Source organism: Anopheles funestus, chromosome X, assembly GCF_943734845.2.
Source record: "Anopheles funestus chromosome X, idAnoFuneDA-416_04, whole genome shotgun sequence".
NCBI classification, from domain to species: domain Eukaryota; kingdom Metazoa; phylum Arthropoda; class Insecta; order Diptera; family Culicidae; genus Anopheles; species Anopheles funestus.
Window position 1 is genome coordinate 11,645,761 of NC_064597.1, and position 19,423 is coordinate 11,665,183.

A 19,423-nucleotide genomic window follows, 5' to 3' on the forward strand; every position below is an offset into this window, starting at 1 on the left:
TCAAACTACAAACCACCTTAACTCCCTCCTTCCTTCCTCTCCCCTCCCTCCCCTATCTTTTCCCAATCAATTTGTTATGCTTGAGTTTCGAATTCGAAACCCAACGTGCAAGCAATTGCATTTGATGGACTTTGGTCCATCCATTTCCTGTCCATAATACACACCGAACGCTGTCATCACCTGATTACAATCGGGTTGTGCATCTGCCCCGGGTGTAAGGTGTAACGGGCACAAAAAGGGTGTGTTGGGTTGGATGGCGTAGTAAAATTTATAGCCCATAGGAAAATCACCATCGTCCGCCCATTTTAATCCATAAAATAAATTCGAAATTATTTTCTATTTAAATCAACGTTCTCGAACTGTCCCGTACCGAATGCAGCAAGGGTACAATCGAATCCACTGTCCGATCAGAGTGGGCCCACAAGCAAATGAGCAACAAGCAGGAAGAGGGGGAGGAGGAGTGGTTTTGCTCGATGTAAGTCGTGCTGTGAACTATCCTTATGATCCGGGTACAGCCCACTATTACCACAGAGCCTCAGACGCAACAGACAACAACCAGCAGCGCACACTGCAATTGACTGCAAGTGTATGGTGCCGAGATTTGCAATGCTAATTTCAATTGGCTAACGGCTGGCCGAGTTCTATCGGCCGGAACCTTCCTGTCCTGTTAAGGCTTGTTCGTGCTATTTACATACACTTAAAGCTTTTGTGCTGTGACGCGGCAGACAAAGAAAAGTGTACAAATGCTGTTAAAAAGCCCAATTCCGGGATCTTGTTTAAATGAAAAAAGGGCTTGGAGGAAAAACGATATGATTTAAGCCGCAATCAGTACGATTTTGTAAGTAGTATTGCATACTTTTAGGCGTTTTTTTAAAATGTGCACTATTTCAGATAATTTATGATACACACTTATCCTGAAGTTCGTTTTATACTTATTTAACCTCGATAAAAATCCAATATTCTTCTTTTGAATGTTTAACGTGTCAGTGTGGTAGTTATTATTTTATTTTGGGGAACTATTTTTAAGTTTTTTTTTTTAATTTATCCTAGTTTGCATTTTTCGTTCTATTGCACTAGTAACTTTTTCTCAAAATTATAATTACCCTATTTGATACTGCATTGGGAATTATCATTAACCCAAAAGCGCCTAAGGATATGCAATCATAAAAACAAAAATGCTGCATTTAAATCTGGTACTATTATTAAGATTGCAACTTTGTAAATACGACCAATAAATCCAAAATTCGAGCCCCCTTTTTTTTGTTCCTTCCTTTCACAGCCATATACATTCGTCCTCTAGCGTGTGAAAGTGGCTTCCGTTCAAGGACAACCGCACAGCTAAGTACACCTTCACGCACACGAAGCGTTTTGTAATTACACGCGGTAATTACGGGCTTGTTAAGGCGATTCCCGATCCCACGCCACAATCCTGCCGTGCCACGTGTGCCACTAGGCGATTTGTGTCCTCGAAAGTGTCCTTCAGCGATGTGTGTGTGTGTGCGTGTGTGTCGCCCGTATCTTCAGCTAAGCCACCATTCTCAAGGGATGCAATCCGTAGTGATGTCGCCGTACCCGTGATTTCAAACCGGTCCGATGGTTTTAATTTAATTACCTTTTTGGGTCCCTTCTTCAGGCTATTCGCAACCGTGCGGTCAGTGTGTGGTCAGCGTACAGTCGAGTACCCTCTCTATCTTGCACGGACCGGCACAGGACCGTTTCTGACCGGGTGTGAAGGTTTCGTTCCGCACGCATGCATCAGGTTCCGGCACTGCGACTGATTGATTTATCGCAAATAATCGATATCGGTTCCGGAGATATGCGCGGAAAAACAAAACCATCCGAAGGGGGAAAAAACCCCCTCCTCTCTCGCCGGGAAGGAGCAGTACGGTCGTGATGCATTTTTGATGCACCGCACTAAATACACCACCGTCCGAGGGGTGATTACCGGTCAAGCGGTCAAGCAATGGCGAACCGTTCCCGGTTGGCATCAGGGAATTCGAAATGAGCTGCGGCTTTCAAATGATGAAGCTGTCAGCAGACCATTTCTTCTTCGTCCTTTTTTTTTTTGTTTTCACGCGTGCTGTCAAGTGTTGGCTTTGATTAAACTGTCAAATTCATTTGTCAATGGTTTACATGAGCGAAACCCGGTCCGACAGTGGGTCGGGTGATGGTTTCGCTTCAGCACAAGATTAATGAACATACGAATGGTACAGCGTACACGGTACGTCAACCGTACCGGGAACTACTTAGCGAAATTAGTCCCGGACAACCGTGTCCGCAAGCAGTTCTATGCTGAAGATTGAACCACACGAAGTGAAGTCATCTGCCTAAGCAATAGCCTAAGGACCTTCTGCTATTTTAGATATTCATTATCGCAACCGAATGCTGCTTGTAGCAAGCAAGTACAATTATTGGTGATATTGGGTAAGCATATTAAATGCATAGTCGAAGAGTTTGTGCTCGCCTTCAGCATTCTCTCGTCCCTGGTACGGCGCCGTCCAACAACACATCACCGGTCACGTAGAAATGACTTATGGCGAAGTAACAGTGTCATCACCTACAACCATTTGCAAGTTCACCAAACCAACAAAAAAATCCCCCGAAAACTCTACATTTCCTTTTCCCCTCTGTGCCATTTCCATCCTCCCTTAGCCCCTTTTCACTCACGGGTATGGGTGGGCAATACACATAGGGTTATTGTTTAAGTTGTTCGGGGTTTGTGCTTTGTAAGGCACATCTAGAAACGAGAGAGAGAGAGAGAGAGAAAGAGAACCAAAAAAAACCATTTATCATACTCACTTAGCTTCTAGGTTCCGCGTTTTACCCTTCACACACATCCCCATCGTAAGGAGAAGGTAAGGACATGCATGACAGCGAGACGATACAGAACGATTATTTATCTTCTCCGATTGTCTCACTTTAGCGTGCATCACCGTTTTCACCGTGTTGCGGGGGGGAAAAACTATCATTTCCACCGTAACACTGCACTGCCACCAACCGCTAAAGGTGCGGTGGGTGGGAAGGTGAAGCGCGAGGGGATTGTGGTGGAAAAAGGAAGCCGTATGTGGAAAATATAATCCATTATCACTCATTAGACTAAAAGCATCTTTCGACCAGCGGGATGCTCCCGGTTGTGTTTATGATACGCTCTTCCGAAACAGAAGGGTTTTGTAAGGGTGGGGGACGTAGAGGAGGTGAACGGGGGGGGAAGATAGGAAGAGACAGGAAAAAGTTACAATATAGTCGATTATGCATTGACGACTGACGGAAGGAGCAAATACCAATGCCTAAAACACCCCTTACCGATACTTTACACATGCAACGTAAAATACGCTTAACAGGCTCGTATTGTTAATTAACTGTCAAAAAATGCATCACGTGAGGTGAGTAGAGTGATGGTTAAATTGGTACGGCGCTATGGGGAAGGGAAAACCTCCTACTGTTTGTACGTTCCGATGCTAGTGACACGTACAAAACTATTAATAAATCTAACTCAATGTGTGTCGTTGACATACGTGTCACAATGAAAGCATTCGTTGCGGGTGCAATCGGTTTCTGACATGTTGAACCATTTGATATCATATTTTAACACTTTTTAATGTAATGGTTCTCCTTTCATTTTAGAAAAAACCGTTACAAGCGTTACGTTACGCTGTTCTTCAAAGCTTGCGAAGTTAGTTATATATGGCACACACTAGATGGCGCTTTTCACAGTGTTATGCTTCCAACAAATAGCAATAGGTGGCGCACTTTCGATCCGTTACATTTTAATTTTAAATAACGTTATTGAGGAAGAAGAGAACGATTAATTGTATTGATCAGCGCCCTAGGCACGGTCTTAAAATTATCCAGAGGGACCTTCAACGCGATAGTTGACATAGGGAAGGAGATTGGGGTCCAGTTTACAACTGTTGCCAGGATGGTGTCACCAAACAATCAGTTAAGCCGCCGAAGACAGTCGATCCTGCTAAACGTCAGAACCTATCGAGAGGCAAACATCGATTCCCATCACTATTTGCTTGGACAACTTGGGACATCCAGGTTCATCTCTTCACGGACTCACTGAAGAACAGGCATATCCAGAAGGCATCCGTAACCGCCGTAGGTGAACCTCTACTGCCAGAGAATGAATACAATATTGCGAACGAAACTGGAACTGGAACGCTCGTTCAATCGAACTACGTCGAGGCAACACCAGATCTGACAGGATCGACGAAAAGTCTCGACTAGTAGATTCAACTGTTGGGGAAGAACAACGGCTAGTGGGAAGTTCAAGAAATCAGAGACCGATACGGACCAGAAAAAAGATGTAGGGAACTGCTCGAAAGTAGTGATAAGAAAGCTGCTCGACAGCAGAAAGTAGAAAGCAGCTCGAACTCGTCCTTATGCGCCTCGAGCTCCAACCGAGTAAATTATCTCTTCAAACCACATCTGAAGACGAATTCTCCCGTTCGGCCGAAAGCTCCTAACTTGGTGACACCGACGTGATTTTAAATAACATTTTAAATCCGCGTTAAGTAAAACGTTCCACGAAGATGCAAGAGGAAAATCCAAAATGAATCCCGAAGGAACTGCTCCCAGCGCGCCGACGGAAAAAAGAGCGGAAAAAGAGGAAAAACAGGTGACGAAAAATCAGCTTTCCTTTTGTGGTTCCTGGATATCTGGAAGCAGCATTTTACGTGAACAATGTTAAATCCAATAAGCAGAAGTTCCACACCGTCATCGTGGCCATCGCTAGCTGCAGCAAAGGTGAGATCACAAATCGTTACCAGACGATTAATAACGCCGTACTGAAGTATTTTCAACTCCTCGGAAAATCAGCTCCTAGCCAACCCGTTTTATCCTGAGTTTTCTTATACAATATACTAACAGGAAAACATATATAAAAAATAGAAAAATTAGAAACTAAAAAAAAATCGAATTTTATTGACGGAATGACCAGGCATTGAAGTGACCATCAGCGTGGAAAAAAGGAAATGAACAGCCCTATTAGAAGCCATAAAGAGCAGTGGTTGAAATGTTCTTCTCTTCCTACCAGGCTTCCAGCTTCGACGATCAAAAATAACGTTCCCAAAATAATGAAGAAACTCGAGGAGCAACTCGAAAGAGCGGATGACACTACCGAATATGATAACCAACAGAAATCCACGTATTTGCAACAGATCATCGCCTCTTCAACGAGGTAAACTGATGACAAACAGATACTTGGAGTGGATTGAGCACAAATCTACGCCACATTAAAGCAGGAGATTTCCCTACAATAGAAGATTTTGACAATTTGGCTGCTTCCTCTAAGCAAAGAATCGCAAAAAACCTGTCAAAGAAAGAACTACAAACGCAACAGAAGTCAGCGCCATCACTGCAGCCGAAATCAATGATTAAACCTTTATCGATCGTACTTAATCGATGCTTCAATAGAATATTACGAGCTGAACAATTTATTGCATGTTTGTCCGAGAATTATCACCGTCGACGAAATTTTAGATGCAGCAAGGGAATGTAATATACGAGGATTCCACATCTACCCACAGAATCTAAGAATCAGAATCAAGTAAATCCTTCCAACGACTAAAAAAATCCATCGCCACACAGTCAAGGTCACAGTTGACAGGAGGAGCAGCACACCACGTGGTGATCGAACGTCGTAAGCATCCCGACGAAGAAGGAATGCGAGAAAGAGAAAGAAGACCGGTACATTCAAAGGAACAAATCCGTAAGTAGAACGATTATAACAACCCGTAGAAAAACCTGCTAAAAATGGCTTTTCTTGACAAGCTTCTTAATAAAAGACAGTAACATACTAATCACACTTTCGAACCACAAATACACACATGTAAGCGCACACTATTTGACACGAAAAAACACAATTACACCTTGGCTTGGCAGGGAAAATTCACGTGTGACTTTATCATTTTCCGAAAATGTTTTTTTTGACAATATAATACTAAGAAGTGAAATATACGATATAAATGAAAAAATATTATTCGAATGAAAATCTATAAGCTGTAATATTAGAAGAATACAGAGACATAATAAAGCTCAATCCGATGGGGGAAAAAATGTGGGGCAAATACGCAATTTTTGAGGATTTTGATGTTTTTCCTTACACAGTATGATTTATGTATTAAATTGACAAATTTTCCGAAAAAAAATATAAACATAATTTTACCAACGATAGCCAAACACTTAAACACACGCAGAGCATATTATAAAACATAATAAAAGGAAATAAACGAAATAAGATAACGCACATATCGATGAAGTATTAAAGAAAATAAAAAGCTGCTTACATTTTTTTTTTTTGTAAATAAAAATCAGACTTTCCTTACTTGTTAAATCCTTACCTTCTTATAAAAAACCGAATACGTTTGGTAGAAAAGGAAAAACCGAATACGTTTGGTGTGTACGTGAAATACACACTGATCACAAGCCACTTTTCACTGCAATGCACTGCACATAATTGTCACATATTTTTTGGAGAACCCAAATCCGCAAATATGTTCAGCCGGGACGCTTTTAACGCACCGACACTGAAACACTTCTATAATTTCAAGCATCCACCCACACGCGCATGATATATATTGAGCATGATTGACACGATTAACACCGAAACGATCACTTACGAACGCGTGGCTAAAGCTTGAACGCACCTCGGCACTGAAAACATTACTTTACCTACACCGACTGGCACCCGGACAAATTCACCATTCGCACTGATAGAAACAAAATGGACGGTACGGAAAAAAGTGACGCCACAGTCTTTCGCCACAGTCACAATACAGTACGCAATTTTGCACAAAAATTGCAAGCGTTTTACACTCTTTAGTATGTCAAAAAAAGAACTAAAATTATTCACCACAAGCACACTACACAGTAAGGCACACAAAACGTACCAAAACAAAGGATTTACCGCGTGGTTTCACTCAACAAATAGTTAACTAAAATTTAATGAAATAATTATTGTCTAACAATCTCTAAGACAAAATTCAATCGTTGGCCTAATGATTGAATAGAAAGAGTACATCGACCTTTAAAATTTGCAACCATTGTGCCACAACCGTAAGCGCAGGAGATTTAGGTGCGACCGCGACCGAGTTTAGAACAAGACTGCGTAAGCCGAGAGAATTTTTTCCTTATCAGTAACGAGCACTTACACACAAGATTACAAGTGAGAGAAATTAACTAATGAGCGAAGATAAATGCACACACCAACACAGCGCCGTTGCAAAAGCATTACCGCGTACATTGAAATCGCACGCATCTAGCGCTACGTATCGATGCGCGAGGCCCGATGCGACCGATACTAACACACACCTCCTTACGGCCTACTACGCTACGGGTTAGAGGACGAAACGTCGTACGATCGAACGATCGTGTAAAGGCCGCACACATAGACGCATCTAGAACCACTAAGCGCACAAGAAAATTCTCTCCCAAAAAAGCACTACGTACAGTGCTGTACAAAAAAAAACACAATACCGCTACGATATTGATTTACTAAATTACTGCTCGATAGCAGTAATAAGAAAAAATAATAATAATTAATATTTAACATTGAATATTACATAAATTTAATATTTGTTCGTTCTTGTGATAAATGTGATAGACATTTTTTTTTATCCAGATCTTCACAATTCACAATATAATTTTAATCAAGACACAACTTACCCGAGGTCTTCTCTTTACTTTTACTAATCTTTACTAAACTTTACTTAAAAATAAATAAAAAAAAACCCCGGTAGCATTGAGTATTATTTTTATAAGATATTTTATTTAAAATTCCTGCATCTATTTCGCGCAATTTAACTTTCTCCGTTCTCTAGTCTTACTTCTTGTCGCATTGACGACAACCGTACGGTGTGCAAAGTATGTATATTACCACGCTCATGTACCATTTTTCTTCCTCTTTTGTTTGTCATTTGTTTTTTTTCTGCTGCTCTTTTTGTCATGATCTAATGCAATATTGTTTGTTGATGTTTTGTATGTTTTCTTTTAAATTTATATATTTAAACTAAACTTTCACATCTTTTCCCGTCTTTGCAACTACGGGCCAACTCCCCCAAAAAGACTTTAAGTTGTGCCGACAATCACTTTTGCCTGGAGAGCCTTTTCTTTGTTTTAAAAATGAGTTCTTTGCACAGTTTTAGCGTAAGTAAATGTGCTTTGCTTATTGCTGCTGCACCTAGCTAAATGCTACGCGCATCCATTTGCACAGGATGAACAGTGGCGTGAGAATTTCGCTCAGTTTTCGTTTTTTGTTTTCGCATATTACTCTTCGATATTAAAATCGGCACTATTATATTTAAATACTATTGCATTGTTTACCACCGGCTGCTTCGGTGGTGCATTTAAACGCACAAAAGAGAGAGGGGGAGTATAATGGGGGGGGGCTCACCTAATTTGCAGCGAAAATATATTGAGTAAAATGCAAACACAGCGTCTTAGCGGGAGCCGTTCCGATTCACTAATCTGTAATTTATCTAGCTCGGCACGGTTAGTGCCATGTGTTTAAAAAAAAAAAGTTGTCGCGTTACGCGTTGTGTGCGCGACCCTGGAGTTCGAGAGCGATTTGATTTGAACACATCGCGAACTTAGCAGCCCGCTGTACCGGAAGAAAACTCATCCGATCAACCGAACAGAGATGCAATTCGTTTTTTAAAAAAAAAATATTCGCAATTAAACGAACAAAGAAACTACTAACAGTGAGTGTTTTTGCTTTTTCTCTTCTTCTTTTGTTAAGAGATTACGACAAAAATTCAAAATTCTACACGCTTACGGCTAGTTTTTTTTTATAAAAATAATTCAATATTTTTTTGTAATAATTATTAAGCTAAAACGGAGGCGAAGTGTATACGAAGGAAGTACAAATTATAAAGTTGTTGGTAAAAATAATATATATATGTACGAAAACCAACCCGCCCGGTTCGGGGGGTGTGACCATATGGACAGCGTCCCACGTGTAGTGGGAAGCACGAACACGTGCCGACTCCGACCGTATCCGGCACGGGCTGTATGAGTGAGGGCGAAATTCGAAAACGGTTTGCTATCGTTACACATCCGTAGCGGTACCGCCAAGAGCTAGTATATAAACACACCAGACTAAAAAGGGGAATAGAAGTCAAACGCTCCTTTTCTTCGCGCTATGCTTACAGAGCAAAGCTTACGTACATTAACCATAAGATCCATTAATTGTATGATGTGTAACGCTCGGCAACGATCACTCGCTACTGATTACTTGCTGAGTAATTAATACAGTAATGAAAATACATAAAACATAAAATACACAGATCGTCGACCGTTAACCTTTTCGCTAAACGTATTGGGAATACCTTTCGTACCTTTTCGTAGTAACTTTCTGACACGCGAATTTCGCACTCATACTTGTCAAATAACATCCAATATATTGACCAGCCGGTTCTGTACGGCAGGTTTGCAAAACCAATAGAAACATTGCCTACAAGCGATGTAAAGATCTCGGGGATGAGTGAGAGCGAGAGAGAGAGAAAGAGAGTGGGAAAGAATGAAAAGGAGCTTATACAAAACAATTAACAAACAGTATCTATGTACAATTGAACCCGCTGTATCGTCGGGGGTGAACGCAGCACCGTTCAGATAGCTTACGACCACATTATGACCACGCTGGTATCCCCCCGCTCTCATTACTACGCAGTCGGTGCGGGTTGCGATAAAAGAAAAACGAAGAAGACATAACATACACATGTACACCTTCTTCCAACTCTGTATATACGGCACCAAAATGTCGCCTAAATCAGAAACGTAAGGACGATAAGGGATAACGCTAAATAATAATAAAAAAAGAGAGGCTAAATAAGGCTCACTCACTAGCCCTTCCCTCACTCGCTCTCTCTCTCCCTCCCTCCCTATCTATCTTGCTTTTTCACTATCTGTTGAAGTGAACTACAGCTTATACTTAACAGGCTAGAGCACGGGTTTGCTATACTACGCACTAAAAACAGATATTTGCAATTACAGGCGCCGCATTTTACTTCCTTTCTTCCTTTCGTATTTTTCTTCTTTTCACCTATACACACACACACGGTCATACAAACATACATACTCGCTCACACACACTTGTTTGCTCTCGTTCTCACTATCGCGTTTCCTCCCAGAAAAAAAACCCATCCATACCATACACGCACATTTCGCTAAACCAAACTGTACGGATTAAAACTTAAAACGATTACGATTGTTTTGTTTTTAAAAGAAATAAAATATAAAAAATGTATCTTTGCTTAGTGCTAATGCTTTTTGTCTTTTAAAAAAAAAGTCGCATCTGATTGCGTTTACTACCTAAAACCAGAGCGTTAATTGTTAACAGCGTGAGGGATCACCACCATCAATCACGTGTGACGCTTCACTGCACGCGCGTTGGTGCATCGATAACAAAAGGTTCGGGGGTGGGGGGCACGGACTTTTACAGTGCCGCCCGCGTATCCCGCGTGCGCTTAGATATAGATCGCTTCGGAACCCTTGTTCGCCTGGTGACCGGCCGCACTCGTTACGTACACGTTGTTCGCCGGCGACTGTACGCCCTCGGACCAGTCGGACGTCGAGTGCGGTGAGGAACTTGACCAGTGGCCGGGCGATTCCGGCGATGGCGTCGGGTAGCTGTCGAGCGTCTGCACGAGGTGTTGGGGCGTCACGCCACCACTGTGCTGGCTCGGTGGTGTCAGATATTGGTAGAAGGACGATTGTTGTTGTTGCTGCTGCTGCTGCTGTTGTGGTTGTTGTTGCTGCTGCTGTTGCTGTTGTTGCTGCTGTTGCTGTTGTTGCTGTTGCTGCTGCAGCTGTTGTTGCTGCAGTTGATGGTGAGCCTGTTGCTGCTGCTGCTGGCTGTTCAGTTGTGCCTGCTGCTGTGCAACCATAGCGAGCACTTGCTGTTGCTGCTGCTGACTCAGTGGCGATAGATGTGCCGATGCAACCGTCATCGCGGTGCTGGTCGTACCGGTCGTGTTCTGAGAGGTCGATGCTTGAGATCCTTGACCTGGTGGAAAGGAGGAAGAAGAGAGAGAGATATAGGAAAGTTTTAATCATCCGTCCGGCCAAATGTGATTCAATAACGGTTAAGATCAACCCTTACCAGTTGGACTGCAGAATCCAGCCAGCTCGAGCCCGCTGGAACCGTTCACGAAGTTCATCTGCAGACCGGCCAGCATTGCACTGTTGGTGGTGGGATTGTTGTTGGCACCGTTGCCACCATTGCTACTGCTCAACCCACCGCCGAGCTGCTGTTGGCCATTGCAGCCTAAGCTGTTACCGCCCTGCTGCTGCTGCTGCTGCTGTTGCTGCAGGTTGCCGCTGGAGATCATCTGTATATTGTGCTTCTGCTGTTGCGCATGCCTCATCGCTTGGATATGCGTCGGTGAGGTTGGCAGGCTGGGGCGTGTTTTGGCGGGCGAGGGAGAACCTGCAAAGGCGTTGTGATCGGGAGACACTATAGCACGCGTAACGCATATTGGGATGGGTGAACAAAAACCAGAAGAAAGAATAGAGAAAGAAAGAAAGCGTTAGGAAAATTGCAGTAGTTTCGTAGTCGAAAAAGCAGAAATAGTTAAGAAAAAGGAATTGAGAGATAGGTTTAAAACCCCAACAAGGAAATATGATATGTATCTTTACCTATATAGCCTTGAGGTGAGAGCGCCATATTGCTCTGGACCGAATGTGGAGGCGATTGGTTGGAGTAGGGCGGACTGAGTCCACTCTCACCCATCGTGTGCATGGCCGTGTGCATTAGGTTGTTCCCAGCCGGGCCCATACCGTTCGATGAGAGGGATCCGATGCCGCCTCCGCCGCCACCACCACCGTTCAACGTACGCTGCTGGCTCATGAGCAGATCGGAGAACTGATTTCCACCGCCATTGACGTTCCCGCCGAGCGAGTAGCCGTAGTTATCGAGCTGAATGTTGTGCAGTGATTGCATCGACTGTGCGCTCTGTGAATAGGTGGAACAAGAGAAAAAAAAAAGTGATAAGTGATTCACAATTAATCGTGCCGTAGTTGGTGCTTACCTTTATGCAGTCTTCATAGCTGGGAGGTTTCTTTGGCATCATGCCATTGCCGCCCCCGGAACTGCCACTGTTCGGGCTGATCGTGTCGAGCTGATGCACGGTCATCGCGTTCGAGTAGAGACTAACCGAATCGTACGGGCTGTTGAGGTTCGCAATCGGTGACTCCACCGAGCTGAGCTGATCGTCGGCGAGCCCGAGATCGGTCAGTCCACCATGTCCGGGTGTACCACCACCGCCGGAACTGGCACCATTTCCACCGCCGGTGTTGTTCGTTTTCTTGCCCGCCGTACCCGACTTCTTGGCGACGGCTTTTCGTCGCATACTGCCCGCGACCAGTTCTGCACCACCGTCCTGCGGGCTGGTTGGGTTTTGACTGAGCGTTAGCGTACCGCCACCACCCATGTTCGCTGCGACGACTGCCGCTGCCTGGGCTGCTGCGGCGGCCGCTGCTGCTGCTGCTGCCGCCGCGGAAGATCCAGCTACACCGCCACCGGCCATCTTTTGCTGGCGCTGCTTCTTCTGTTTGCTTTGCTTCGCCGACGCAATAATCGTCGGGTGCGTAATCATGTGTGCGTGCGTCGGTGACATGATGGTGTTGCCACCGCCACCGCCCGCCGTACTACCCCCACTGCCGGACGGTATCGTGGTGACCATCTGCGGTGAGCGTGGCACATGTTCGTCCAGCAGCCGCACAATATCGTGATGCAGCCGCTCGCTAGCAACGTCGCGCGGTAACCGATCCATGTGATCGGTAATGTCACGGTTGGCGAAATTGTCCAACAGTGCCCGGCACGCCTCGAACGAACCTTCCCGCGCGGCAAGGAACAGCGGCGTCTCGTCCTTATCGTCCTGTGCGTCCCGATTAGCACCGTGCGACAGCAGTATGTTTACCGCGTCGACATTGTTCACAGCCGATGCCCAGTGCAGTGCCGTTTTGCCACTGTTATCTGCCGCATTAATGTCCGCATCGGCCTGTATCAGATCCTCCACCATGCCCTCGATAGCGAGCCGTGCCGCTAGTATCAACGGTGTCGTCCCGTCATGCATACGGGCGTTCAGATTTGTGGCCCGGTTGCGCAACAGTATCTGAAACACGCCCATCGCATCCGCTGCGACGGCCGCGTGTAACGGTGTACGACCGGTATTATCCTGACTGTTTGCTTCGGCGCCCGCATCGAGCAACCGTTTCGCTGCATCCGCCCGGGCATATCGTGCCGCTAGATGGAGTGATGTTTCGCCCGTTTTGTCCATGGTTGCGTTTAGTTCGGCACCTTGTGCGACCAGCTCGGAGATGATCTGTGCCGCCGAATCGTCCGTCGAGTCGATGTCTTCGCCTGAGTCGAGGCCACCGCCCCGAACAGCCGCCACCATGAGCGGTGTCATGCCGCACGGACCGCGCACATCCACATCCCGCACGTCACCGTCGTGGTGCGTGGGCGGTGTCATCATCGCTGGATGATCGCGTATATCGGCCGCCTCGAAATGCTGCTGAGCCCAGACGCGTGGTTCCGTTTCCTCGTAATCCGTAATGGCCGTATGATCGCTCGAATAACCCTGATCAATCGCACGCATACGTTTCCGAGCGGTTGGCATTTCCGACTCATCGTCACTGTTGCACCACTGTTGTCCGTGTCCCATCATACCGTGACCACCGGCACCACCACTACCATGACCGCCTACCCCGTTCGCTACCACCATGTCCACCATCGAGGGGTTCTTGTTGAGGTTACGCATCTCCTGCCCATCAGGACGGCGCCGTGACGGACGCCGTACGTTCGTGTTTGCGGTAAAGAACCCTTCCGGGAACCAGGTAATACCGTGGGCACGCTTCCGGTTCACTACCAGCACGATAAAGAACGCAATCGTAAGCAAGCCGAAAAATCCAACCAGCACGTAGTTAACGTTCGTTGCACCCGGCAACCCATCGTCGTCCGGATTCACACCCTTCACCTGATAGATCGGGAACTGTTTCGAGAGTGAATGTTTCGATGCGGTAGCGGCTAAAAATTCTGCCGCTTCGTTTGCGGAGCCGAAACATTCCGCACCGCTCATACCGATGCATTTTCTGTTGTCCAGCTCGAGGTACACCTGGATACCGATCTGGCGCGTCTCCGTGTACACCACGTGATGCTTCCGGCCGAACTCACTGTCCGTTAGGCCCTGCAGTGCGGTACCACCCTTCCACGGGTAGATCATCTCCATACCGGCTGCCGTCTTCTTGATCCGCACCGTCGTACGCAACTGATGGCCAAGATCGCGCAGAAACTGTATCGCATTAGCACGGAACGTAGCCGCTTCCATCAGCAGTATGATCGAAATGGCACCCTCCGCCAGCTGCGCCGGTTCCTTCTCATTCTCACAATCCAACCCATCCCAGTTACATTCCGCATTGTTGCAACCGTAATCGCAGAACCCGTTCGCGTAATGCTTCTGACAGTACGCATCGTAGATTGGATTGCACGGCTGCAGCTTCTTCTCGCAATCGCGCCCATCGAACAGGCAGGCCGCATTGTTACACTCCTCGTTACAGAACCCATCCATAAACACCTCCCAACAGTTGATGCTAGCGGTACAGTTTAGCCACGGGTTGATGCCGAGCGAACAATCATTACCGTCGAAATCGCACGCGTACGTATTGCACTCTTCGTCGCACCGATGGTTGCCCTGCTTCTCCCGGCAGCCCTTCTTTACGCACTGTGCCCGCTGATACTCCAGATCGATCGCGTAAATGTTCGGCAATGCAGCACCACCGTGCTTGTTCGGTCGCTGCTGCTGCTGCTGCGTCGTATCGTACCAACCGTGATAGTGCGGATCGTACGTGTTGCACGTTTTGCCACTCCACTTCGGTGGACAGAGACACTCGTAGTCGCCGAGCTTGTTCTGGCACGGTGCACCCTTTTCGCACGGCCCAGACGTACACTCGTCCAGTATGTCTAGCTCGCAGTTAACGCCACTGGTACCGAGCGGACAGTCGCACCGATAACCACCATCGTCCGCGATCTGGCAGAGTCCGTTAATGCACGGGTTCGAATCACAGTCGTGTCCGCTAAACTCACAGTTCTTACCGTAGTATCCATCCGCACAGACGCAATGATGGCCGGACTGGCGCGTCGAACACTGACCCCCATTCAGACACGGACTGTTGGCACAGAAATCAACCTTCACCTCGCAGTGCCGTCCCATGTGGCCCGGTTTGCAGTTGCAGTGATAATCGTTCACCAGCTGCACACAGTCAAGCGTGCCGGGGTTGGAGCAGGGATTGGACAAACATTCGTTAATGTCACCTTCGCACCGTGCTCCGACAAAGCCCGGCGGACAGCGGCACTCGAAGCCGCCCACCTTATCCACACAGCTACCGTTGTTGTGGCATGCACCAGGCGTACAGTCGTCCGTGTTGATCTCGCACAGCACTCCGATCGTACCGGGCGGACAGGAACATTTGTACCCGTTGACCAAATCGTGACAGATGCCACCATTGCGGCACGGGTTCGGTTTGCACTCGTCTATGTTTAGCTCACAGTTCTGGCCTTGGAAACCGGCCCGACACTGGCACCGGTACGAACCGATCAGATTCTTGCACGTTCCACCATTCCGACAGGGTTGCGATTCACACTCGTTTATCTCATGGTGACAGTACGAGCCGGTATAGCCACGCGCACACCGACACCGGTGGGAATTGCCAAAGTCCTCACACGTACCGTTGTGGCAGAGATGTTTCGCATCGACACCCTTCCGAGTGGCCGCATCCTTGCACGATACCATCTCGACATCGCATAGCTTCCCGGTCCAACCGGCCGCACACGCACAAAGGTACGTGTTATCCTGCTGCGTACAGGTGGCACCATTTTCGCACGGGTTCTGCGTACACCAGTCCACGTAATCCATGCACTGTTTGCCGGTATACCCGTACGAACAGTGGCACGTGTAGTCGTTCTCGTAATCGTGACAGGTTGCACCATTGCGGCACGGTTGCGAATCACACTTGTTGATGCGATACTGGCAGTTCGAACCGGTGTATCCCGTCTCGCAGGAACAGTTGTAGCTGTTAATGCCATCGATGCATGTACCACCGTTCATGCACGAACTTTCCGTACAGTCCTCATCGTTCGTCTGACAGTTCATACCGCTGAACCCGAGCGGACAGGTGCAGGTGTACGAGTTGACGTACTGGTTGCAGGTTGCACCGTTCTGGCACGGCATCGACAGACACTCGTTGATGTCCACCTCGCAGTGTTTGCCCTCGAAGCCATCCACGCACAAGCAGGTGTAGTCACCGATCCCATCCAGACAGGTACCACCGTTCTGGCACGGGAACGATGCACAGTCGTCCGTGTTGATCGTACAGTCCCGTCCTTCGTAACCCTTCGCACAGATACAGTGGTAGGAACCGTTCGTATTCCGGCAGGTCGCTCCATGCCGGCAGGGTGATGACAGTGCACACTCGTTAATATCCTCATCGCACAACCGGCCCGTATAGCCAAGCGTACACGAGCACGCAAAATCGAGATAGTTCGGGCTGGGTGAACATTTTGCACCATTCCGGCAACGGTTCGGCAGACAGGGATCCATCTTCGATTCACAGTCGCGCCCAGTAAATGGACCACGGCAGACACACTTGTAGCCGTTTACCAGATCAATGCAGGACCCGCCATTACGGCACGGATTGTTAATACAGTCGTCGATGTTAATCTCACAGTTCCGTCCGGTATAGCCCGGCATACACTGGCACGTGTACGCGTTCAGCCCATCCCGACAGATGCCACCGTGCTGGCACGGATTCGAACCACACTCGTCGATATCGATCTCGCACCGTCGTCCACCGTACCCGGGCGGACAGTGACAGATGAACTGGTTCACACCATCCTCACACCGGCCGCCATTAATGCACGGGTTCGATGCACACTCGTCCACATCGCTCAGACACCGTGCATCGAAGTACCCGCGGGGACATTCGCACCGGAACCCATTCACCAGATCCATACAGACGCCACCGTTAGCACACGGATCCGACGCACACTCGTTGATGTTCGTCTCGCAGTGGAACCCAGTATAGCCCGGTACACACTGGCACGTGTAGCGGTTAATACCGTCGATACATTTCGCCCCATTCCGGCACGGATTGCTGTGACATTCGTTCACGTTCACCTCACAGTTCGGTCCGGACGTACCTGGCTGACAGCGGCACATGTACCCACCAACCAGATCCTCACAATGGCCACCGAACAGGCACGGGTTTGATTCGCACTCGTTGATCTGTATCTGGCACAGATAGCCTGTATAACCCGGATTGCACAGACAGGTGAATGAGTTGTCACCGTCAATGCAGATGCCCCGATGGCACGGGTTCGACTGGCAGTCGTTGATGTTCGTCTCGCACGATAGCCCCGTATAGCCTGGCTGACATTCGCACGTATAGCCGGCAATCGAATCATGACAGATGCCACCGTTCCGGCACGGTTGTGACATACAGTCGTCGATGTTGATCTGGCACCGCAACCCCGAGAAACCGATCGCGCAAGTACATTTGAACGAGTTAACCATATCACGGCAGATTCCACCATTCAGGCAAGGGTTCGTCGCACACTCATCGATATCGATTTCACACTGCGTACCGGTATAACCTGCAAAACAGAGAATATGAGAATATCAGTACCGGATATACCCTTCCAGAGGACCTCATACGCTATTCAACATTCATTTGCATCATCTCTACTACTGCGATTAGTTATAAAATACCAAGAGAACTTTAAAGTCGTCAAAAATTGTAACTATCTTGGGCTAAAAGTTAGTACCGACAATAAAAAGTATATTGAGATAGGCTGATGGCCCATTCTAACCGCTCATTCTATAGTCTGAAGAAACCACTCCACTCAAAACACCTCTAGACGTGGTCAAAACTTACTAATATCCAAAATCTCACATCTGAGATATGGACGCTGTCGAGAGGTCGTGAATACTTCTCCGTATGTGTGAAGAAACAAAGCTGAGCTTTATGAGATGTACGATAAACTCACTATCGCGGTACGATCGGTCATCTTCCGTAGGCTAGTCACGTCATCAGAATGACTTCGGACGACCCCAAAATGTAAAGATTTTTTAGGCCATCCACATTTGAAGAAGAGACCCAAATTGAGATGGAATGATGGCGTTGTTACATCCAGCAGAAAATCCAAGGATTGACGATTGACTAATGCTCGACTGATAGGACGTTATTAAAGGACTCCAGCAACAATCCACGCGGATATAGCGTCTTATACGTAAGTTTTAAGAAAGTTGATCACAAGTCACAAACGGCAAAAGGCAATGGTTTCCCCCGTGGACATTAATGCAGCTACATTTCCTGTCACCGGAACTCGTCTCCTCAAGTGCAAATAGAACCATCTCAGTTGACGATCGTTCAAAACACCGATGTCACTAGCAGCGACTCGCTTTACCAGTAGAGTGTTTACACTGTCGGTTTAAATTTCATGGACGACTTCATGAGAACAAATAAAGGTGGCTCCAAGTATTTATGTTTTTTTTTCTTAAACTCTTTTTTTCGCGTTCTTCATTTCAACATTGCGTCACTGACAAAAGGTACAAATTATAGCTGGCTTCGGCTATGTAAAGCTCATTCCACAGCACAGCCAGTGCGAGTGGTGCGGACGAAAACTAGCTCGAATTAGAGAGCAGAAGTAAAGCAGTACCAACTAATGGAATGGAATGGAGCTGGAGATGGAATGCAAACATTCTTCACCGGAAAGGGAAGACGCATGGTATGGGGATGAACGACATCCCAAAACGTAGAGAATGTGTGTGTGTGAGTGTGTACACCAACCTAAGCCCGACACGATGTTGGTATGTGCGTTATTTCCGTGCAAGCGCTACTTGCCCCATCCACATCACAACTGGAAGACGCAAGCATCATCATTATGATGGTTGATTGCGCGTAGCAACGTTTCGATTTTTCGCCATCGGTCCCTCTTTTCGAGGTTAGAGAGAAGAGAGAAGAAAAAGGCAAAAAGAGCCACCCATTTTCCAGTTCTTCCATTTCGTGAGATTTGCAAGATGACAGTATCCAGAATGTCTTGAATCTTGGGGACGGTGGAAAAAAAATCGGACTCTCCGTATGGGTTAGGGGAGGAGAATGTTGAAACCGCAACACAAAACCTTCCCCCTTACTAGTGCACGCAATTAACTGCCAAAGAAGAGCATAACAGGAATATCACTGCAGTTTGCAAACGCCATACCGTATCGTTTGCAACTCTGGGTAAGGAGAAGGAGATTTCCAACAATAAAGAAACATGCCACGGGCGAGGAAAACTCACCGTACGATGTTGGGCTTAATGGTACCGGAGAGCTGGATGGAGAGAGAACCCGTGCGGAATGCCCAAGCGTCCGAAACGCGCGAGGAA

At 46.9% G+C, this 19,423-nt stretch overlaps 1 protein-coding gene and 1 long non-coding RNA gene across 5 annotated transcripts in view; both read right to left on the reverse strand.

The window, feature by feature from the left end:
* LOC125774699 (uncharacterized) overlaps positions 1 to 19,423 on the reverse strand; it is a 239,462-nt gene that overhangs the window by 97,852 nt on the left and 122,187 nt on the right. The window lies entirely within an intron of this gene.
* Positions 7,750 to 19,423, reverse strand: part of LOC125767346 (neurogenic locus Notch protein) — a 78,731-nt gene continuing 67,057 nt past the window's right edge. For 3 of the 4 annotated variants that reach the window (XM_049433963.1, XM_049434030.1, XM_049433872.1), the window contains exons 9-12: positions 12,030 to 17,650; positions 11,638 to 11,953; positions 11,102 to 11,455; positions 7,750 to 11,005 (exon numbers count right to left, since the gene is read on the reverse strand). In XM_049433963.1, coding sequence (XP_049289920.1) covers positions 10,467 to 11,005; positions 11,102 to 11,455; positions 11,638 to 11,953; positions 12,030 to 17,650 — 6,830 coding nt within the window. In that variant the 3' untranslated portion in view covers positions 7,750 to 10,466. The remainder of the gene's footprint in view (positions 11,006 to 11,101; positions 11,456 to 11,637; positions 11,954 to 12,029; positions 17,651 to 19,423) is intronic. The other variant, XM_049434108.1, reaches the window with a different exon arrangement.